Genomic DNA, 22,210 nt, shown 5'->3' with positions numbered 1-22,210 from the left:
CGACACAGACTATCCCGCAATTCAATTGATCCTCAAAGGTTTTTATTGAATAGCGGAATAGGAAATATGATCAAAAAAAGTGTATGTATCTCGCACGTACACAACCACACTAGGCCCCAATTACTATTGTTTGTACCCCTAAAAGGCTAGATGAGGAGTAGGGGGGGTATGGAACAGGCAGCACCCTCAAACCTTCAGAAGTATGAGATGAACCCCAACAACTTGGAAAGGTGGATCTCTCTCACACGTACCGACACAGACTATCCCGCAATTCAATTGATCCTCAAAGGTTTTTATTGAATAGCGGAATAGGAAATATGATCAAAAAAAGTGTATGTATCTCGCACGTACACAACCACACTAGGCCCCAATTACTATTGTTTGTACCCCTAAAAGGCTAGATGAGGAGTAGGGGGGGTATGGAACAGGCAGCACCCTCAAACCTTCAGAAGTATGAGATGAACCCCAACAACTTGGAAAGGTGGATCTCTCTCACACGTACCGACACAGACTATCCCGCAATTCAATTGATCCTCAAAGGTTTTTATTGAATAGCGGAATAGGAAATATGATCAAAAAAAGTGTATGTATCTCGCACGTACACAACCACACTAGGCCCCAATTACTATTGTTTGTACCCCTAAAAGGCTAGATGAGGAGTAGGGGGAGTATGGAACAGGCAGCACCCTCAAACCTTCAGAAGTATGAGATGAACCCCAACAACTTGGAAAGGTGGATCTCTCTCACACGTACCAACACAGACTATCCCCCAATTTAACTGATCCCCAGAGGTTTTTGATTAAATAGCGGAATAGAAAATATGATCCCAAAAAAGTGTATGTATATCACACGTACACAACCACACTAGGCCCCAATTACTATTGTTTGTACCCCTAAAAGGCTAGGAGTAGGGGGAGTATGGAACAGGCAGCACCCTCAAACCTTCAGAAGTATGAGATGAACCCCAACAACTTGGAAAGGTGGATCTCTCTCACACGTACCAACACAGACTATCCCCCAATTTAACTGATCCCCAAAGGTTTTTGATTAAATAGCGGAATAGAAAATATGATCCCAAAAAAGTGTATGTATATCACACGTACACAACCACACTAGGCCCCAATTACTATTGTTTGTACCCCTAAAAGGCTAGGAGTAGGGGGAGTATGGAACAGGCAGCACCCTCAAACCTTCAGAAGTATGAGATGAACCCCAACAACTTGGAAAGGTGGATCTCTCTCACACGTACCAACACAGACTATCCCCCAATTTAACTGATCCCCAAAGGTTTTTGATTAAATAGCGGAATAGAAAATATGATCCCAAAAAAGTGTATGTATATCACACGTACACAACCACACTAGGCCCCAATTACTATTGTTTGTACCCCTAAAAGGCTAGGAGTAGGGGGAGTATGGAACAGGCAGCACCCTCAAACCTTCAGAAGTATGAGATGAACCCCAACAACTTGGAAAGGTGGATCTCTCTCACACGTACCAACACAGACTATCCCCCAATTTAACTGATCCCCAGAGGTTTTTGATTAAATAGCGGAATAGAAAATATGATCCCAAAAAAGTGTATGTATATCACACGTACACAACCACACTAGGCCCCAATTACTATTGTTTGTACCCCTAAAAGGCTAGGAGTAGGGGGAGTATGGAACAGGCAGCACCCTCAAACCTTCAGAAGTATGAGATGAACCCCAACAACTTGGAAAGGTGGATCTCTCTCACACGTACCAACACAGACTATCCCCCAATTTAACTGATCCCCAAAGGTTTTTGATTAAATAGCGGAATAGAAAATATGATCCCAAAAAAGTGTATGTATATCACACGTACACAACCACACTAGGCCCCAATTACTATTGTTTGTACCCCTAAAAGGCTAGGAGTAGGGGGAGTATGGAACAGGCAGCACCCTCAAACCTTCAGAAGTATGAGATGAACCCCAACAACTTGGAAAGGTGGATCTCTCTCACACGTACCAACACAGACTATCCCCCAATTTAACTGATCCCCAAAGGTTTTTGATTAAATAGCGGAATAGAAAATATGATCCCAAAAAAGTGTATGTATATCACACGTACACAACCACACTAGGCCCCAATTACTATTGTTTGTACCCCTAAAAGGCTAGATGAGGAGTAGGGGGAGTATGGAACAGGCAGCACCCTCAAACCTTCAGTATGAGATTGTGTTCACTGTACCCCACAAAGATTGAGTTCACTGCACCCCACAATGATTGTGTTCACTGCACCCCACAAAGATTGTGTTCACTGCACCTCACAAAGATTGTGTTCACTGTACCCCCCAAAGATTGTGTTCACTGCACCCCACAAAGATTCTGTTCACTGTACCCCACAAAGATTGTGTTCACTGCACCCCAAAAAGATTGTGTTCACTGCACCCCAAAAAGGATGTTGTTCACTGCACCCCAAAAAGGATGTTGTTCACTCCACCCCAAAAAGATTGTGTTCACTGCACCCCACAAAGATTGTGTTCACTGCACCCCAAAAAGATTGTGTTCACTGCACCCCAAAAATGATTTTGTTCACTGCACCCCAAAAAGGATTTTGTTCACTGCACCCCAAAAAGGATGTTGTTCACTCCACCCCAAAAAGATTGTGTTCACTGCACCCCAAAAAGATTGTGTTCACTGCACCCCACAAAGGATTTTGTTCACTGCACCCCAAAAAGATTGTGTTCACTGCACCCCAAAAAGGATGTTGTTCACTGCACCCCAAAAAGGATTTTGTTCACTGCACCCCAAAAAGATTGTGTTCACTGCACCCCACAAAGGATTTTGTTCACTGCACCCCACAAAGATTGTGTTCACTGCACACCAAAAAGGATTGTGTTCACTGCACCCCAAAAAGATTTTGTTCACTGCACCCCAAAAAGATTGTGTTCACTGCAGCCCAAAAAGATTGTGTTCACTGCAGCCCAAAAAGATTGTGTTCACTGCAGCCCAAAAAGATTGTGTTCACTGCAGCCCAAAAAGATTGTGTTCACTGCAGCTCACACACAGAAAAATGGATGTGGATCACTGACACCTGCCTATCTCCAATCCCACACCACACAGCAATATCGATTGTAGTTTGTAGAACACAGTTTCCCTAAAATTCAGCAGACTCTGTCCCTAACAGGATTGAGAAGAGATCGTAGATCAGGATTGAGTGCAGATTCACCCCACCCCCCACACAGCAATATCGATTGTAGTTTGTAGAACACAGTTTCCCTAAAATTCAGCAGACTCTGTCCCTAACAGGATTGAGAAGAGATCGTAGATCAGGATTGAGTGCAGATTCACCCCACCCCCCACACAGCAATATCGATTGTAGTTTGTAGAACACAGTTTCCCTAAAATTCAGCAGACTCTGTCCCTAACAGGATTGAGAAGAGATCGTAGATCAGGATTGAGTGCAGATTCACCCCACCCCCCACACAGCAATATCGATTGTAGTTTGTAGAAGACACTGACCCTATATAATTCAGCAGACTCTATCCCTAAAATGCCTACAACTCGCCCTGCCTAAACACTCCGACCTGTCCCTCAATTCTATCCGGACACAAATGGTTTTTTCCTGCCTATCTTTCCCTAATCAGCAGCCAGCACGTTGATGTGTGCTCTGTCCCTGAATCTAAGCAGCATAATGACGCCGCTGCGGCTGCCTCGAACTTATAAAGACTTGGTCACATGCTTCAGACGGCCAATCACAGCTACTGAGACATTTGCAGGCATGGCTGGGATGGCTTAAGGCACACCAGTTAAACGATTGTTGATTGGCTGTTGAAAGCCCGCCATGAAAAGAGCGCCAAAGCATGCAAAACCCGGAAATAAAACGACCGAACACGGATTTTTACCCGAACATACAGTAAAGTGTCCGTGTCCGTGTTCGGGTACAAAAAATCCAATTATTCGGTACGAACACGAATAATACAGTCCGTGTTCGCTCAACACTAGTTGTGAAGCACTTCAGCACTTTTATTTGGATTAATTCTTTGGACTGTTCTCCGAACACTTTTTTGTATATTTTTTTATATGACTTTGGGCTTTTGCTTATCATTTATTTATATCACATTTATCAATTTAAATTTTATCACGTTTGCTTTATGATTCACTTCTTTGCACTGTATCTTATGATTAAGTATTAATGCTTTAAAACCTATTACAGGTTTTCAGTTTGGAGTTAAACAGAGAGTCTGGTACTAGCTCTTGCTCTGATGTTTGTGGCAATACCTCACGTGTGTGGTGTGATCGCTGTTTACATATGCATGCAGGACTCATGAGCATGGGGGGGACTGGGGTGCTTTAAACATTTTTATATTTTATTTACATTTATTTATTTTTTTTACAATGTACTGTTCCTTTTTTTTTTGGATCATCTTTATTGCTATCAGAAGGGATGAACAACATCCCTTGTGATAGCATGAGCGGTGACAGGTCCTCCTTATGGAGAGAGATGGTGTCTATTAGACTCCAGATATCTCCTCTGGCCTCCAAAGCATAGAAACTGCTTGTAAACAAAGAACCAAAAACCGTGACGAAATCCTAGTTGCTTCTGGTTTCTGACATCACAGAGGGAAAGGAACAATATCAGTTAATTTTGCTCTGTCTTGGGCGTCGCATGCGGCCATTACCGGGCTCCCCAATGGGACAAAAGTGCCCTGTGAGGGTGACAGCGGGGGCAGGAGGACCCTCTTCCGGCACCTGTAAAAGTTATCCAGCGGCTGTAAAGCCACTCAGATCTCTGGTACATTGTAGGAAATCACCAGCTGCAAAGGTTGATACCAGGATCATGGTTGTAGCTGCAACCACGATCCTGGTATAACCATGGAAGTGCACACAGGGTATGCCAGGTGTGCCTGTTCACATCCTAATCACCCCGTGTGGTGCAGAACGGGGCTCCTAATACATTAAAAAAAAAATGTAAAAAATAAAACTAAAAATATAATAAAAACTACTGATACCATCCACTGCTCTACTGACACCATCAATATAAATACACATACACACACACATATGTTTGAGCTTTGAGGTGCACACGCTAATGCAATAGGCTGTGCACACCTATGTGTATAACGACTTCAATCTGAGGCCGAATACGGCCTATGGATGGGAAGTGGTTAAACTTTGGTAAAGCTGCATTTATTAGGCTAAAACAAGTGGCACTGGACGGGTGGGACAGAAGGGTTGGGGGTTAGACGCAGTAGTCCTCTTCCATTACAGAGTGCTTTTTGTTTAATTTTTATTTTGACAGGGTCACTTTAATCTTCTAAAAACTATATAATGAGTGAAACTCCATGTTCCTTACTTACAGGAGAAGCATAATCCTTCCACACATTTCACCATGAAGAATTTCTACGGAACTGCTACATCACTATTTGTGGCCGGGACAGAGACAGTTAGCACCACCTTGAGACATGGATTCCTGCTTCTTCTCAAACACCCCAATGTTAAACGTAAGAGTCCAAGGCAGAGAGCTTCATCTTCATCTGTGGTGGGATGAGTATCTATTTTCTGTTTTTTATTTTTTTTTTATATGCAATTCATTTTTCTATAGCACTTTTCCCCCTGAGGACTCTGTTGGGCACTAGGGATGATTGAACGGTTCGGGTCGACCATCGGTTCGACCCGAACATTGGCTGTTCGAGGTTCGGCCGAATTTAGAACTTTTTGCTGAAAAAGTTCGGAATTCGGCAACCAGAACCAACCAAAATGCAATGGGACAGGAAATGGGCTTTAAAAGCCTGTGATTGGACCAGAACCATTAGTAAAAGCCAATTGAGGGGGCAGGAGAATGCTAGGGATGTGATTGGAGTGACTAGGGGGTCCCTAGGCCAATCATTAGTGAATACGCCCCCCAGTATATAAGATAGCCCCCGCCAAATTCCTAGCATTGTAATACAGGGACATGGAAGAGAGTGGAAGCAGTTCTGTTAATTTTGCTTCAAAAGTGTCATTTAGCATTTATTAGTGTGAGGAAAGGGATATCTAGTGTAGTTAGGGTGCTATTTTCTACTTTAGTTAGATGCAAAAATTTAGTTTCTGTAGGGAAAGTGTTAGGTGCCAGGGTGACCGTAATGTAGTGTAGGGTGAACTGACTCTGACTGCTATGGCAGGGTGACCAAACCCTTCCATGTCAGGGTGACCGCTATAGAGAAAAGATTGTTTCTCTTAGGTCACTTTCAGAGCAGCGATATGGCTTCTCACCTGTCAGCCTGCTTTTTGGCTGCAGGCGTTTATAGGGATTTTTTGAGGACAAGTTTGGAGTCAGGCATGACATCTGAACTTGTGTATAGGGGTATATATACACACACATGTCTTTATATATACACCTGCACATAGATAGGTGTGAAAGGAGCAGAACACTATACTTGCGCTAATTAACACCAATATGTCTCCGCTCCTATCACACCTATATATGTGTAAGTGTAAAATACATATAAGTGTGTGTGTATATATATACCCCTATAAAGAAGTTCAGATGTTTTGCCTGCCTCCAAAGAACCCATAAAAATGCCCAAAAAACGCCTGCGCCAAAAAAAAAACGCCCAGGTGTGTTTTTGCAGCAGGCGTTTTTTGTGCATTTTTTGGGGGTCTTTGGAGGCTTGCAAAACATCTGAACTTCAGTATAGGGGTATATATACACACACACTTATATGTATTTTACACTTACACATATATAGGTGTGATAGGAGCGGAGCCATATTGGTGTTAATTATTTCATTAGCGCAAGTATAGTGTTCTGCTACTTTCACACCAATATATGTGTATGGTTATATATACATATGTGTGTGTGTATATATACCCCTATACAGAAGTTCAGATATTTTGCCTGCCTCCAAAAAAATGCCCAAAGAAACGCCTGTGCCAAAAAAAACACACCCAGGTGTGTTATTGCAGGGTTTTTTTGGTCATTATTTTGGGTTCTTTGGAGGCAGGCATGACATCTGAACTTCTGTATAGGGGTATATATACACACACACTTATATGTATATATACCCATACACATATATAGGTGTGAAAGTAGCAGAACACTATACTTGCGCTAATGAAATAATTAACACCAATATGGCTCCGCTCCTATCACACCTATATATGTGTAAGTGTATAATACATATAAGTGTGTGTATATATATATATATATATACCCCTATACAGAAGTTCAGATGTTTTGCATGCCTCCAAAGACCCCAAAAAAACGCCCAAAAAAAAACGCCCACGCCAAAAAAAAACGCCCAGGTGTGTTATTGCAGGGTTTTTTTTTGGAAATTGTTTTGGGGTCTTTGGAGGCATGCAAAACATCTGAACTTCTGTATAGGGGTATATATACACACACACTTATATGTATTTTACACTTACACATATATAGGTGTGATAGGAGCGGAGCCATATTGGTGTTAATTATTTCATTAGCGCAAGTATAGCGTTCTGCTACTTTCACACCTATATATGTGTAGGTGTGTATATATACCCCTATACAGAAGTTCAGATGTCATGCCTGCCTCCAAAGAACCCAAAAAAATGCCCGAAAAAAAACCCTGCAATAACACACCTGGGCGTTTTTTTTTTTTTTGGCGCAGGCGTTTTTTTGGTCATTTTTTTGGAGGCAGGCAAAACATCTGAACTTCTGTATAGGGGTATATATACACACACACTTATATGTATATATACCCATACACATATATAGGTGTGAAAGTAGCAGAACACTATACTTGCGCTAATGAAATAATTAACACCAATATGGCTCCGCTCCTATCACACCTATATATGTGCAAGTGTAAAATACATATAAGTGTGTGTGTATATATACCCCTATACAGAAGTTCAGATGTTTTGCCTGCCTCCAAAGACCCCCAAAAAATGCCCAAAAAAACGCCTGCTGCAAAAACACACCTGGGCGTTTTTTTTTTTTGGCGCAAGCGTTTTTTTGGGCATTTTTTTGGGTTCTTTGGAGGCAGGCAAAACATCTGAACTTCTGTATAGGGGTATATATATACACACACACTTATATGTATTTTACACATACACATATATAGGTGTGATAGGAGCGGAGCCATATTGGTGTTAATTATTTCATTAGCGCAAGTATAGTGTTCTGCTACTTTCACACCTATATATGTGTATGGGTATATATACATATAAGTGTGTGTGTATATATACCCCTACACAGAAGTTCTGATGTTATGCCTGCCTCCAATAACCCCCAAAAAATGCCCAAAAAAAACGCTTGATACTAAACGGCAAGGTGTGAAAATAGCGGAGCCATATCCCTGTTCTATAAGTGACATAATACAAACAATCTTTTTTTTTTTTCTGGTTCTGGACATGCTACAGAGCTTAAACTTCACAGGTAGACTTTTTAGACCCCCCCAGAGACTAAATCCAAAGTCAAAATAAAAAAATCTAATTTTTTTTTTTTAATAATTGGCTCTCTATCAAAAATGACAATTTTTAAGAACTTTTTTTTGTGTGATTAATAGTCCCTGGGGCATGACCCAGAACCCTAGGCACCTTTTAGGGGCATTTATTGGGTTTTAGGGCTTCAAAATGGTGTTTTTTGATTACCGAAGTTCGGGTCCCATTGATTTCAATGGGGTTCTGAAATCCGGGCCGAACTTTTGGGAAGTTCGGGTGTTCTGGTCGAACCGAACTTTTCAAAAGTTCAATCATCCCTATTGGGCACATAATGAGACAGCCATCTTGGGTGCACCAAGTAGAATATCATACTAGGGCCAGTTTTAAGCAGGAGCCAATTAACCTACATGTCTTTGGAGTGAGGGAGGAAACTGGAGCACCTGGAGGGAACCCATACATGCCCAGGGAGAACATATAAACTCCATGCAGACAACGTCCTATCTCATACCTCCCAACTTTTTGAGATGGGAACGAGGGACACCTTTTAGCAAAGGTATGCAAGCATAGGACACACCTCCTGCCATGCCCCCTTAAAGGAGAATTATACAAAAAAATGATTGTATAAATCCAGAAGTGCTTTTTTTTTTTACCACTACTATTCCTTTATATTGGATTGAAATTTACAAGAGTAGCAATTTAGAAATTGGATGAAAGGTTTAGCACTGGGAAATACTTTTTGAAAGATAAAAAGTGAATTTCATATAGAACTATATAGATCAGATCAAAATGAAGGACAAATGAGGAGGACAGAGGGACATTGTTCCAAATAAGGGACAATCCCTCCAAATCGGGGACAGTGGGGAGCAATGCTACCAGCACTCGACCCCAGTGCTGCATGGTAGAAGTGCTAACTGCAAAGGAAAGAAATACACTGCTCAAGGTAATGGGAAGCTTGATGACCAACAGCGCCCTGACTCGCCTCCGTGAACAGTCAATAATGAAAAGAAATGGCTGCACTCAGATGTGGTCAAAATCCAGGTTTATTGCACATCTCAATGTGGCAAAAAAGTGGCAAAGTTAACTTTGCCACTTTTTTGCCACATTGGGATGTCCAATAAACCTGGATTTTGACCACATCTGAGTGCAGCAATTTCTTTTCATTAGAAGTGCTAACTGCTAAGCCTGAAAATTAGTATAAAGGTGACTTCATGTATGTAGTCTGTGATGGTGCTGAATCATTATGGGTAGGGTTGAGCGGACACCTAGATGTCCGTGTTCGACGGGTTCGGCCGAACTTTAAAAAAAAGTCCGGGTCCGTGTCCCGGACTTTTACCGAACTTTTCCCGGACACCGAACCCCATTGAAGTCAATGGGGACCCGAACTTTAAGGCACTAAAATGGCTCTAAAACACCAAAGGAAAGGGCTAGAGTGCTGCAAATGGCAGCAAAACGTAATTAAGAGCATGGCAAGTGCTCTGCAAACAAATGTGGATAGGGAAATAACTTAAAACAACAAAAAAAAACAGAAAAATAAAACAATGTTCTTCTTCATCTCTGAAGGACGAGGCCCATATGGAGTAGGAGGGAGGTTGAGGTGGTGGTGGATGTGGCGGTGACATAGGCGTGCGCACGGGGTGTGCTGGGTGTGCCTGGGCACACCCTAATCACCTAGGGCACATAGCATTGCCAGTGAGGAGATGGGAAAGATCTCCCTGGGACCTGCTCTGCTCTATTTCTCCTTGCCTACAGGTACATGGCCCCGATACATTACTCTCCCTGCTGGCAAACACATGCATGTGTATTTCAACTTTGGGGTGCACACCTTAATGCAATAGGCTGCGCACACCTATGGGCGGTGTAGGTGGAAGCGGCGGTGGAGGAGGACCAGGGCCGGATTAACAGCATCATGGGCTTGGTGCTGAGGATTTTGAAGGGCCTTAGGGCCGTGCCTTGCCATGCACCCAGAGGAGGAAGGGTGCAGCCATGCATGCCTAATTCAACATGGGATGCTGTCTCTGAAGCCCATAAACACATCCATGCATCGCCAACTGTCCCTCCTTGTCCGGCCTTCACGCTGTGTGGGGAGGTTCTGAGGGTGCTGCCTGGGGAAGCGAGCATAGAAGCCAGACTTCTGTGTTTACAAGTGACAGAAGAGCGGTAACAGTGAATATGGCCAACCCGGGGCCTATATAAAAGGTAGGGGCCTGGAGCTGCAGCTCCAATAGACCCTACATTAATCTGGCCCTGAGGAGGAGGACGAGGTAGCCAACACTGCTTCTTTTCACAAATTTTAAATGAGGGTACACCCCAAAAGAGTGAGAAAGAGCAAAAATGGAACAATGGGTGGGTAAGGTCGGTATCCATTGCTATTCTGCATAAGGTACGGAAAAGTCCCGTGGGATCCATGCCTGGTTCATTTTAATGAACGTGAGCTTGTCCACATTGTCTCTGGACAGGCGGCTGCGCTTGTCTGTTATAACGCCCCCAGCCGTGCTAAATACCCGTTCAGATAATACACTGGCTGCAGGGCACGCCAGCACCTCCAAGGCGTAAAGGGCAAGCTCAGGCCATGTGCCCAATTTGGAGACCCAGAAGTTGAAGGGGGCAGACCCGTCATTCACTACATGTAGGCGTGTGCACACATACTGCTCCACCATGTTGGTAAAATGCTGCCTCCTGCTAAGACGTTCCATCTGAGCTGCTGGTGCTGCTGTTTGTTGTGGCGTGCTGACAAAGCTTTTCCACATTTCGGCCATGCTAACCCTGCCTTCTGAGGTGCTGGCGGTGCCCTGGTTGCGTTGGCGACCTCCTCCTCCTCCTCCTCTGCCTTGTGCTTCCACTGTGGCCCCGCTGTCAGATGGGAATGCCAGCAGCATGGCGTCTACCAGCGTGCGCTTGTACTCGCGCATCTTGCGATCGCGCTCCAGTGAGTGAATTAAGGACGGTACGTTGTCCTTGTAACGGGGATCCAGCAGCGTGGCCACCCAGTAATCAGCACAAGTTAGAATGTGGGCAACTCGGCGGTCGTTGTGGAGACACTGCAGCATGTAATCGCTCATGTGTGCCAGGCTGCCCAGAGGCAACGAAAGGCTGTCCTCTGTGGGAGGTGTATGGTCCGTGTCCTCTGTATCCCCCCAGCCACGCACCAGTGATGGCCATGAGCTGGCCTGGGTGCCACCCTGCTGTGAACATGGTTCCATCTCCTCCTCCAGCTCCTCCTCCTCCTCATCCTCCTCATCCTCCAGAACTGTGCCCCTGCTGGACAATTGCGTCCCTGGCGTTTGCGTGTGCAGGAACCCACCCTCGGAGCCCCTTGCGAATGACTGCCCTGAAAGCCTTGGAAATGTTACCTCTTCATCCTCCTCCTCCTCCTCATCCTGTGCCACATCCTCTTCCATCATCGCCCGAATTGTTTTTTCAAGGAGGCATAGAAGTGGGATAGTTAAGCTGAGAACGGCGTCATTGCCACTGGCCATGTTGGTGGAGTACTCAAAACAGCGCAACAAGGCACACAGGTCTCGCATGGAGGCCCAGTTATTGGTGGTGAAGTGGTGCTGTTCCGCAGAGCGACTCACGCGTGCGTGCTGCAGCTGAAACTCCACTATGGCCTGCTGCTGCTCGCACAGTCTTTCCAGCATGTGCAAGGTGGAGTTCCACCTTGTGGGCACGTCACATATGAGGCGGTGAGCGGGAAGGCCGAAGTTACGCTGCAGCGCTGCCAGGCGAGCAGCAGCAGGGTGAGAACGCCGAAAGTGCGCACAAACGGCCCGCACTTTCTGCAGCAGCTCTGACATATCGGGGTAGTTTTTAAGGAACCTCTGCACCACCAAATTCAGCACATGCGCCAGGCAAGGGATGTGCGTCAAACCGGCTAGGCCCAGAGCTGCTATGAGATTTCGCCCGTTATCGCACACCACCAGGCCGGGCTTGAGGCTCGCTGGCAGCAACCACTCATTTGTCTGCTGTTCCATGCTCCTCCACAACTCCTGCGCGGTGTGTGGTTTGTCCCCCAAACAGGCAAGTTGTAAAACTGCCTGCTGTCGTTTACCCCTGGCCGTGCTGAAGTTGGTGGTGAAGGTGTTACGCTGTCCGGATGAGGAGGCGGTAGAGGATGAGGAAGCGGAGTAGGAGGAGTTAGGAACAGGAGGCAAACTGAAGCGCCCTGCAATCCTCGGTGGTGGAAGGACATGCGCCAAATTGCTATCCGCCTCAGGCCCATCCGCCACTGCATTTACCCAGTGTGCCGTTAGGGAGATATAACGCCCCTGACCGTGCTTACTGGTCCACGTATCCGTAGTTAGGTGGACCTTGGCACAGATGGCGTTGCGCAGTGCACACCTGATTTTTTCCCCCACTTGGTTGTGCAGGGAAGGGATGGCTTGCCTGGAAAAGTAGTGGCGGCTGGGCACGACGTACTGTGGGACAGCCACCGACATAAGGTTTTTAAAACTGTGCGTCTCCACCAGACGGAATGACAGCATTTCAAAGGCCAATAATTTTGAAATGCTGGCATTCAGGGCCAGGGATCGCGGGTGGGTAGGGGGGTACTTCCTCTTCCTCTCAAGTGTTTGGGAGATGGAAAGCTGAACGCTTCCACGGGACATTGTGGAGATGGTTGTTGGTGACCCAGGTGGTGGTGTTGCTGACAGATCGTCTGTTTGCGGGGTGGCAGGTGCCGGTATCACTACAGATGTGGCTGGAGCGGCCGAGACTGCAGCAGAAGAGGAAGCAGGATGAGCCAGAGACGTTTCTTGGTTTTGAAGGTGTGTACTCCACTGCAGCTCGTGCTTTGCACTTAGATGCCTGATCATGCAGGTTGTGCTCAGGTTGAGAAGGTTCATGCCTCGCTTCAAGCTCTGATTGCACAGGGTGCAAACCACTCGTGTCCTGTCATCAGCACATTTTCTAAAGAACTTCCACGCTAGAGAACTCCTTTGAGCTGACTTTGGTGCGCTCGTTCCCTTGCTGCGTTGGGCAGTAGCGGGCGTAGTGTCTAGGGCACGGCCGCTCCGCTTCTGCACCCTGCTCCCTCTTCTGCTGTGCTGGTGGCTCTGTGCGACCACCGCCTCTTCCTCCAAACTACTCAGTTCACCTGCATGACGTTCATTCCATGTGGGGTCGAGGACCTCATCGTCCTCCACATCATCTTCCACCCAGTCTTCACCCCTGCCCTCCTTGTCGGTCTCCACAATGCTGAACGCCGCAGCAGTTGGCACCTGCGTTTCGTCATCATCGGAGACGTGCTGCGATGATCCTTGCATGTACTCATCTTGAGGAATAAGTGGTTGGGCATCGCTGCACTCAATCTCTTCCACTTCTGGGGCAGGGCTAGGTGGATGGCCCTGGGAAACCCTGCTGACAGAGTCCTCAAAAAGAATAAGAGACTGCTGTATGGCTTGGGGCTCAGACTGCTGGCCTGATTTGCAAGGGGGTGAGGTGAAAGACGGTTGGACATTGGCTGCAGGTGCCAACTCTGACCTTTCTGCAGTAGACTGGGTGGGAGACAATGTGAAGGAACTGGAGGCACTGTCAGCAGCAAACCAATCTACTATCGCCTCAACTTGTTCTGGCCTCATCACTTCTAGGGGCGTTTGATGCCCTACCAAATACTGATGCAGGTTCTGTCGCCTACTCACACTTGAGGAAGGTGTTTCACTTGTGCGTGTAGCTGGCACAGATCGACCATGTCCTCTCCTTGCAACAGGAGCTCTACCAGCAGCACCACGACCCAGGCCACGGCCCTTATTTGACGGTCTCCTCATATTTCTGTAATTTAAGATCTTGCCCTAGAAAGGTTTTTATTGAATAGCGGAATAGAAAATATGATCCAAAAAAAGTGTATGTATATCACACGTACACAACCACACTAGGCCCCAATTACTATTGTTTGTACCCCTAAAAGGCTAGATGAGGAGTAGGGGGAGTATGGAACAGGCAGCACCCTCAAACCTTCAGAAGTATGAGATGAACCCCAACAACTTGGAAAGGTGGATCTCTCTCACACGTACCGACACAGACTATCCCGCAATTCAATTGATCCTCAAAGGTTTTTATTGAATAGCGGAATAGGAAATATGATCAAAAAAAGTGTATGTATCTCGCACGTACACAACCACACTAGGCCCCAATTACTATTGTTTGTACCCCTAAAAGGCTAGATGAGGAGTAGGGGGGGTATGGAACAGGCAGCACCCTCAAACCTTCAGAAGTATGAGATGAACCCCAACAACTTGGAAAGGTGGATCTCTCTCACACGTACCGACACAGACTATCCCGCAATTCAATTGATCCCCAAAGGTTTTTATTGAATAGCGGAATAGGAAATATGATCAAAAAAAGTGTATGTATCTCACACGTACAGAAACACACTAGGCCCCAATTACTATTGTTTGTACACCTAAAAGGATGGATGAGGAGGAGGAGGAGTATGGAACAGGCAGCACCCTCAAAGCTTCAGAAGTATGAGATGAACCCCAAAAACTTGGAAAGGTGGATCTCACACGTACCGACACAGACTATTCCGCAATTTAATTGATCCCCAAAGGTTTTTATTGAATAGCGGAATAGGAAATATGATCAAAAAATGTGTATGTATCTCACACGTACAGAAGCACACTAGGCCCCAATTACTATTGTTTGTACACCTAAAAGGATGGATGAGGAGGAGGAGGAGTATGGAACAGGCAGCACCCTCAAAGCTTCAGAAGTATGAGATGAACCCCAAAAACTTGGAAAGGTGGATCTCACACGTACCGACACAGACTATCCCGCAATTTAATTGATCCCCAAAGGTTTTTATTGAATAGCGGAATAGGAAATATGATCAAAAAATGTGTATGTATCTCACACGTACAGAAGCACACTAGGCCCCAATTACTATTGTTTGTACACCTAAAAGGATGGATGAGGAGGAGGAGGAGTATGGAACAGGCAGCACCCTCAAAGCTTCAGAAGTATGAGATGAACCCCAAAAACTTGGAAAGGTGGATCTCACACGTACCGACACAGACTATCCCGCAATTTAATTGATCCCCAAAGGTTTTTATTGAATAGCGGAATAGGAAATATGATCAAAAAATGTGTATGTATCTCACACGTACAGAAGCACACTAGGCCCCAATTACTATTGTTTGTACACCTAAAAGGATGGATGAGGAGGAGGAGGAGTATGGAACAGGCAGCACCCTCAAAGCTTCAGAAGTATGAGATGAACCCCAAAAACTTGGAAAGGTGGATCTCACACGTACCGACACAGACTATCCCGCAATTTAATTGATCCCCAAAGGTTTTTATTGAATAGCGGAATAGGAAATATGATCAAAAAATGTGTATGTATCTCACACGTACAGAAGCACACTAGGCCCCAATTACTATTGTTTGTACACCTAAAAGGATGGATGAGGAGGAGGAGGAGTATGGAACAGGCAGCACCCTCAAAGCTTCAGAAGTATGAGATGAACCCCAAAAACTTGGAAAGGTGGATCTCACACGTACCGACACAGACTATCCCGCAATTTAATTGATCCCCAAAGGTTTTTATTGAATAGCGGAATAGGAAATATGATCAAAAAAAGTGTATGTATCTCGCACGTACAGAAACACACTAGGCCCCAATTACTATTGTTTGTACACCTAAAAGGATGGATGAGGAGGAGGAGGAGTATGGAACAGGCAGCACCCTCAAAGCTTCAGAAGTATGAGATGAACCCCAAAAACTTGGAAAGGTGGATCTCACACGTACCGACACAGACTATTCCGCAATTTAATTGATCCCCAAAGGTTTTTATTGAATAGCGGAATAGGAAATATGATCAAAAAATGTGTATGTATCTCACACGTACAGAAGCACACTAGGCCCCAATTACTATTGTTTGTACACCTAAAAGGATGGATGAGGAGGAGGAGGAGTATGGAACAGGCAGCACCCTCAAAGCTTCAGAAGTATGAGATGAACCCCAAAAACTTGGAAAGGTGGATCTCACACGTACCGACACAGACTATCCCGCAATTTAATTGATCCCCAAAGGTTTTTATTGAATAGCGGAATAGGAAATATGATCAAAAAAAGTGTATGTATCTCGCACGTACACAACCACACTAGGCCCCAATTACTATTGTTTGTACCCCTAAAAGGCTAGATGAGGAGTAGGGGGGGTATGGAACAGGCAGCACCCTCAAACCTTCAGAAGTATGAGATGAACCCCAACAACTTGGAAAGGTGGATCTCTCTCACACGTACCGACACAGACTATCCCGCAATTCAATTGATCCTCAAAGGTTTTTATTGAATAGCGGAATAGGAAATATGATCAAAAAAAGTGTATGTATCTCGCACGTACACAACCACACTAGGCCCCAATTACTATTGTTTGTACCCCTAAAAGGCTAGATGAGGAGTAGGGGGGGTATGGAACAGGCAGCACCCTCAAACCTTCAGAAGTATGAGATGAACCCCAACAACTTGGAAAGGTGGATCTCTCTCACACGTACCGACACAGACTATCCCGCAATTCAATTGATCCTCAAAGGTTTTTATTGAATAGCGGAATAGGAAATATGATCAAAAAAAGTGTATGTATCTCGCACGTACACAACCACACTAGGCCCCAATTACTATTGTTTGTACCCCTAAAAGGCTAGATGAGGAGTAGGGGGAGTATGGAACAGGCAGCACCCTCAAACCTTCAGAAGTATGAGATGAACCCCAACAACTTGGAAAGGTGGATCTCTCTCACACGTACCAACACAGACTATCCCCCAATTTAACTGATCCCCAGAGGTTTTTGATTAAATAGCGGAATAGAAAATATGATCCCAAAAAAGTGTATGTATATCACACGTACACAACCACACTAGGCCCCAATTACTATTGTTTGTACCCCTAAAAGGCTAGGAGTAGGGGGAGTATGGAACAGGCAGCACCCTCAAACCTTCAGAAGTATGAGATGAACCCCAACAACTTGGAAAGGTGGATCTCTCTCACACGTACCAACACAGACTATCCCCCAATTTAACTGATCCCCAAAGGTTTTTGATTAAATAGCGGAATAGAAAATATGATCCCAAAAAAGTGTATGTATATCACACGTACACAACCACACTAGGCCCCAATTACTATTGTTTGTACCCCTAAAAGGCTAGGAGTAGGGGGAGTATGGAACAGGCAGCACCCTCAAACCTTCAGAAGTATGAGATGAACCCCAACAACTTGGAAAGGTGGATCTCTCTCACACGTACCAACACAGACTATCCCCCAATTTAACTGATCCCCAGAGGTTTTTGATTAAATAGCGGAATAGAAAATATGATCCCAAAAAAGTGTATGTATATCACACGTACACAACCACACTAGGCCCCAATTACTATTGTTTGTACCCCTAAAAGGCTAGGAGTAGGGGGGAGTATGGAACAGGCAGCACCCTCAAACCTTCAGAAGTATGAGATGAACCCCAACAACTTGGAAAGGTGGATCTCTCTCACACGTACCAACACAGACTATCCCCCAATTTAACTGATCCCCAGAGGTTTTTGATTAAATAGCGGAATAGAAAATATGATCCCAAAAAAGTGTATGTATATCACACGTACACAACCACACTAGGCCCCAATTACTATTGTTTGTACCCCTAAAAGGCTAGGAGTAGGGGGAGTATGGAACAGGCAGCACCCTCAAACCTTCAGAAGTATGAGATGAACCCCAACAACTTGGAAAGGTGGATCTCTCTCACACGTACCAACACAGACTATCCCCCAATTTAACTGATCCCCAAAGGTTTTTGATTAAATAGCGGAATAGAAAATATGATCCCAAAAAAGTGTATGTATATCACACGTACACAACCACACTAGGCCCCAATTACTATTGTTTGTACCCCTAAAAGGCTAGGAGTAGGGGGAGTATGGAACAGGCAGCACCCTCAAACCTTCAGAAGTATGAGATGAACCCCAACAACTTGGAAAGGTGGATCTCTCTCACACGTACCAACACAGACTATCCCCCAATTTAACTGATCCCCAGAGGTTTTTGATTAAATAGCGGAATAGAAAATATGATCCCAAAAAAGTGTATGTATATCACACGTACACAACCACACTAGGCCCCAATTACTATTGTTTGTACCCCTAAAAGGCTAGGAGTAGGGGGGAGTATGGAACAGGCAGCACCCTCAAACCTTCAGAAGTATGAGATGAACCCCAACAACTTGGAAAGGTGGATCTCTCTCACACGTACCAACACAGACTATCCCCCAATTTAACTGATCCCCAGAGGTTTTTGATTAAATAGCGGAATAGAAAATATGATCCCAAAAAAGTGTATGTATATCACACGTACACAACCACACTAGGCCCCAATTACTATTGTTTGTACCCCTAAAAGGCTAGGAGTAGGGGGGAGTATGGAACAGGCAGCACCCTCAAACCTTCAGAAGTATGAGATGAACCCCAACAACTTGGAAAGGTGGATCTCTCTCACACGTACCAACACAGACTATCCCCCAATTTAACTGATCCCCAGAGGTTTTTGATTAAATAGCGGAATAGAAAATATGATCCCAAAAAAGTGTATGTATATCACACGTACACAACCACACTAGGCCCCAATTACTATTGTTTGTACCCCTAAAAGGCTAGGAGTAGGGGGAGTATGGAACAGGCAGCACCCTCAAACCTTCAGAAGTATGAGATGAACCCCAACAACTTGGAAAGGTGGATCTCTCTCACACGTACCAACACAGACTATCCCCCAATTTAACTGATCCCCAAAGGTTTTTGATTAAATAGCGGAATAGAAAATATGATCCCAAAAAAGTGTATGTATATCACACGTACACAACCACACTAGGCCCCAATTACTATTGTTTGTACCCCTAAAAGGCTAGGAGTAGGGGGAGTATGGAACAGGCAGCACCCTCAAACCTTCAGAAGTATGAGATGAACCCCAACAACTTGGAAAGGTGGATCTCTCTCACACGTACCAACACAGACTATCCCCCAATTTAACTGATCCCCAGAGGTTTTTGATTAAATAGCGGAATAGAAAATATGATCCCAAAAAAGTGTATGTATATCACACGTACACAACCACACTAGGCCCCAATTACTATTGTTTGTACCCCTAAAAGGCTAGGAGTAGGGGGAGTATGGAACAGGCAGCACCCTCAAACCTTCAGAAGTATGAGATGAACCCCAACAACTTGGAAAGGTGGATCTCTCTCACACGTACCAACACAGACTATCCCCCAATTTAACTGATCCCCAGAGGTTTTTGATTAAATAGCGGAATAGAAAATATGATCCCAAAAAAGTGTATGTATATCACACGTACACAACCACACTAGGCCCCAATTACTATTGTTTGTACCCCTAAAAGGCTAGGAGTAGGGGGAGTATGGAACAGGCAGCACCCTCAAACCTTCAGAAGTATGAGATGAACCCCAACAACTTGGAAAGGTGGATCTCTCTCACACGTACCAACACAGACTATCCCCCAATTTAACTGATCCCCAGAGGTTTTTGATTAAATAGCGGAATAGAAAATATGATCCCAAAAAAGTGTATGTATATCACACGTACACAACCACACTAGGCCCCAATTACTATTGTTTGTACCCCTAAAAGGCTAGGAGTAGGGGGGAGTATGGAACAGGCAGCACCCTCAAACCTTCAGAAGTATGAGATGAACCCCAACAACTTGGAAAGGTGGATCTCTCTCACACGTACCAACACAGACTATCCCCCAATTTAACTGATCCCCAAAGGTTTTTGATTAAATAGCGGAATAGAAAATATGATCCCAAAAAAGTGTATGTATATCACACGTACACAACCACACTAGGCCCCAATTACTATTGTTTGTACCCCTAAAAGGCTAGATGAGGAGTAGGGGGAGTATGGAACAGGCAGCACCCTCAAACCTTCAGTATGAGATTGTGTTCACTGTACCCCACAAAGATTGAGTTCACTGCACCCCACAATGATTGTGTTCACTGCACCCCACAAAGATTGTGTTCACTGCACCTCACAAAGATTGTGTTCACTGTACCCCCCAAAGATTGTGTTCACTGCACCCCACAAAGATTCTGTTCACTGTACCCCACAAAGATTGTGTTCACTGCACCCCAAAAAGATTGTGTTCACTGCACCCCAAAAAGGATGTTGTTCACTGCACCCCAAAAAGGATGTTGTTCACTTCACCCCAAAAAGATTGTGTTCACTGCACCCCACAAAGATTGTGTTCACTGCACCCCAAAAAGATTGTGTTCACTGCACCCCAAAAATGATTTTGTTCACTGCACCCCAAAAAGGATTTTGTTCACTGCACCCCAAAAAGGATGTTGTTCACTCCACCCCAAAAAGATTGTGTTCACTGCACCCCAAAAAGATTGTGTTCACTGCACCCCACAAAGGATTTTGTTCACTGCACCCCAAAAAGATTGTGTTCACTGCACCCCAAAAAGGATGTTGTTCACTGCACCCCAAAAAGGATTTTGTTCACTGCACCCCAAAAAGATTGTGTTCACTGCACCCCACAAAGGATTTTGTTCACTGCACCCCACAAAGATTGTGTTCACTGCACACCAAAAAGGATTGTGTTCACTGCACCCCAAAAAGATTTTGTTCACTGCACCCCAAAAAGATTGTGTTCACTGCAGCCCAAAAAGATTGTGTTCACTGCAGCCCAAAAAGATTGTGTTCACTGCAGCCCAAAAAGATTGTGTTCACTGCAGCCCAAAAAGATTGTGTTCACTGCAGCTCACACACAGAAAAATGGATGTGGATCACTGACACCTGCCTATCTCCAATCCCACACCACACAGCAATATCGATTGTAGTTTGTAGAACACAGTTTCCCTAAAATTCAGCAGACTCTGTCCCTAACAGGATTGAGAAGAGATCGTAGATCAGGATTGAGTGCAGATTCACCCCACCCCCCACACAGCAATATCGATTGTAGTTTGTAGAACACAGTTTCCCTAAAATTCAGCAGACTCTGTCCCTAACAGGATTGAGAAGAGATCGTAGATCAGGATTGAGTGCAGATTCACCCCACCCCCCACACAGCAATATCGATTGTAGTTTGTAGAACACAGTTTCCCTAAAATTCAGCAGACTCTGTCCCTAACAGGATTGAGAAGAGATCGTAGATCAGGATTGAGTGCAGATTCACCCCACCCCCCACACAGCAATATCGATTGTAGTTTGTAGAAGACACTGACCCTATATAATTCAGCAGACTCTATCCCTAAAATGCCTACAACTCGCCCTGCCTAAACACTCCGACCTGTCCCTCAATTCTATCCGGACACAAATGGTTTTTTCCTGCCTATCTTTCCCTAATCAGCAGCCAGCACGTTGATGTGTGCTCTGTCCCTGAATCTAAGCAGCATAATGACGCCGCTGCGGCTGCCTCGAACTTATAAAGACTTGGTCACATGCTTCAGACGGCCAATCACAGCTACTGAGACATTTGCAGGCATGGCTGGGATGGCTTAAGGCACACCAGTTAAACGATTGTTGATTGGCTGTTGAAAGCCCGCCATGAAAAGAGCGCCAAAGCATGCAAAACCCGGAAATAAAACGACCGAACACGGATTTTTACCCGAACATACAGTAAAGTGTCCGTGTCCGTGTTCGGGTACAAAAAATCCAATTATTCGGTACGAACACGAATAATACAGTCCGTGTTCGCTCAACACTAATTATGGGTAAAAATAATAGCAATGCATGGACTGATTATTATGGTATATTACAGGCCAACAATTATTTATAAGCTGCTTAATTATGATGATAATTCCTAGCAGCACCATGGCTAGCAGGTCCACCCTCTCCTACATACAGT

At 44.9% G+C, this 22,210-nt stretch overlaps 1 protein-coding gene across 1 annotated transcript in view; it reads left to right on the top strand.

Annotated features, from left to right (window-relative positions):
* Positions 1-22,210, top strand: part of LOC309559491 (cytochrome P450 2A13-like) — a 70,468-nt gene that overhangs the window by 20,900 nt on the left and 27,358 nt on the right. Inside the window, exon 3 of the mRNA XM_082262765.1 lies at positions 5,330-5,471. Within this exon, the coding sequence (XP_082118891.1) occupies positions 5,330-5,471 (142 nt within the window). The remainder of the gene's footprint in view (positions 1-5,329; positions 5,472-22,210) is intronic.

The sequence above is a fragment of the Pelophylax lessonae genome (genome assembly GCF_965119305.1).
Source record: "Pelophylax lessonae genome assembly, chromosome: 7".
Taxonomy (NCBI): Eukaryota; Metazoa; Chordata; class Amphibia; order Anura; family Ranidae; genus Pelophylax; species Pelophylax lessonae.
Note: the sequence above shows the minus strand (reverse complement) of the source record. Positions and strands in the feature narration are given on the sequence as shown.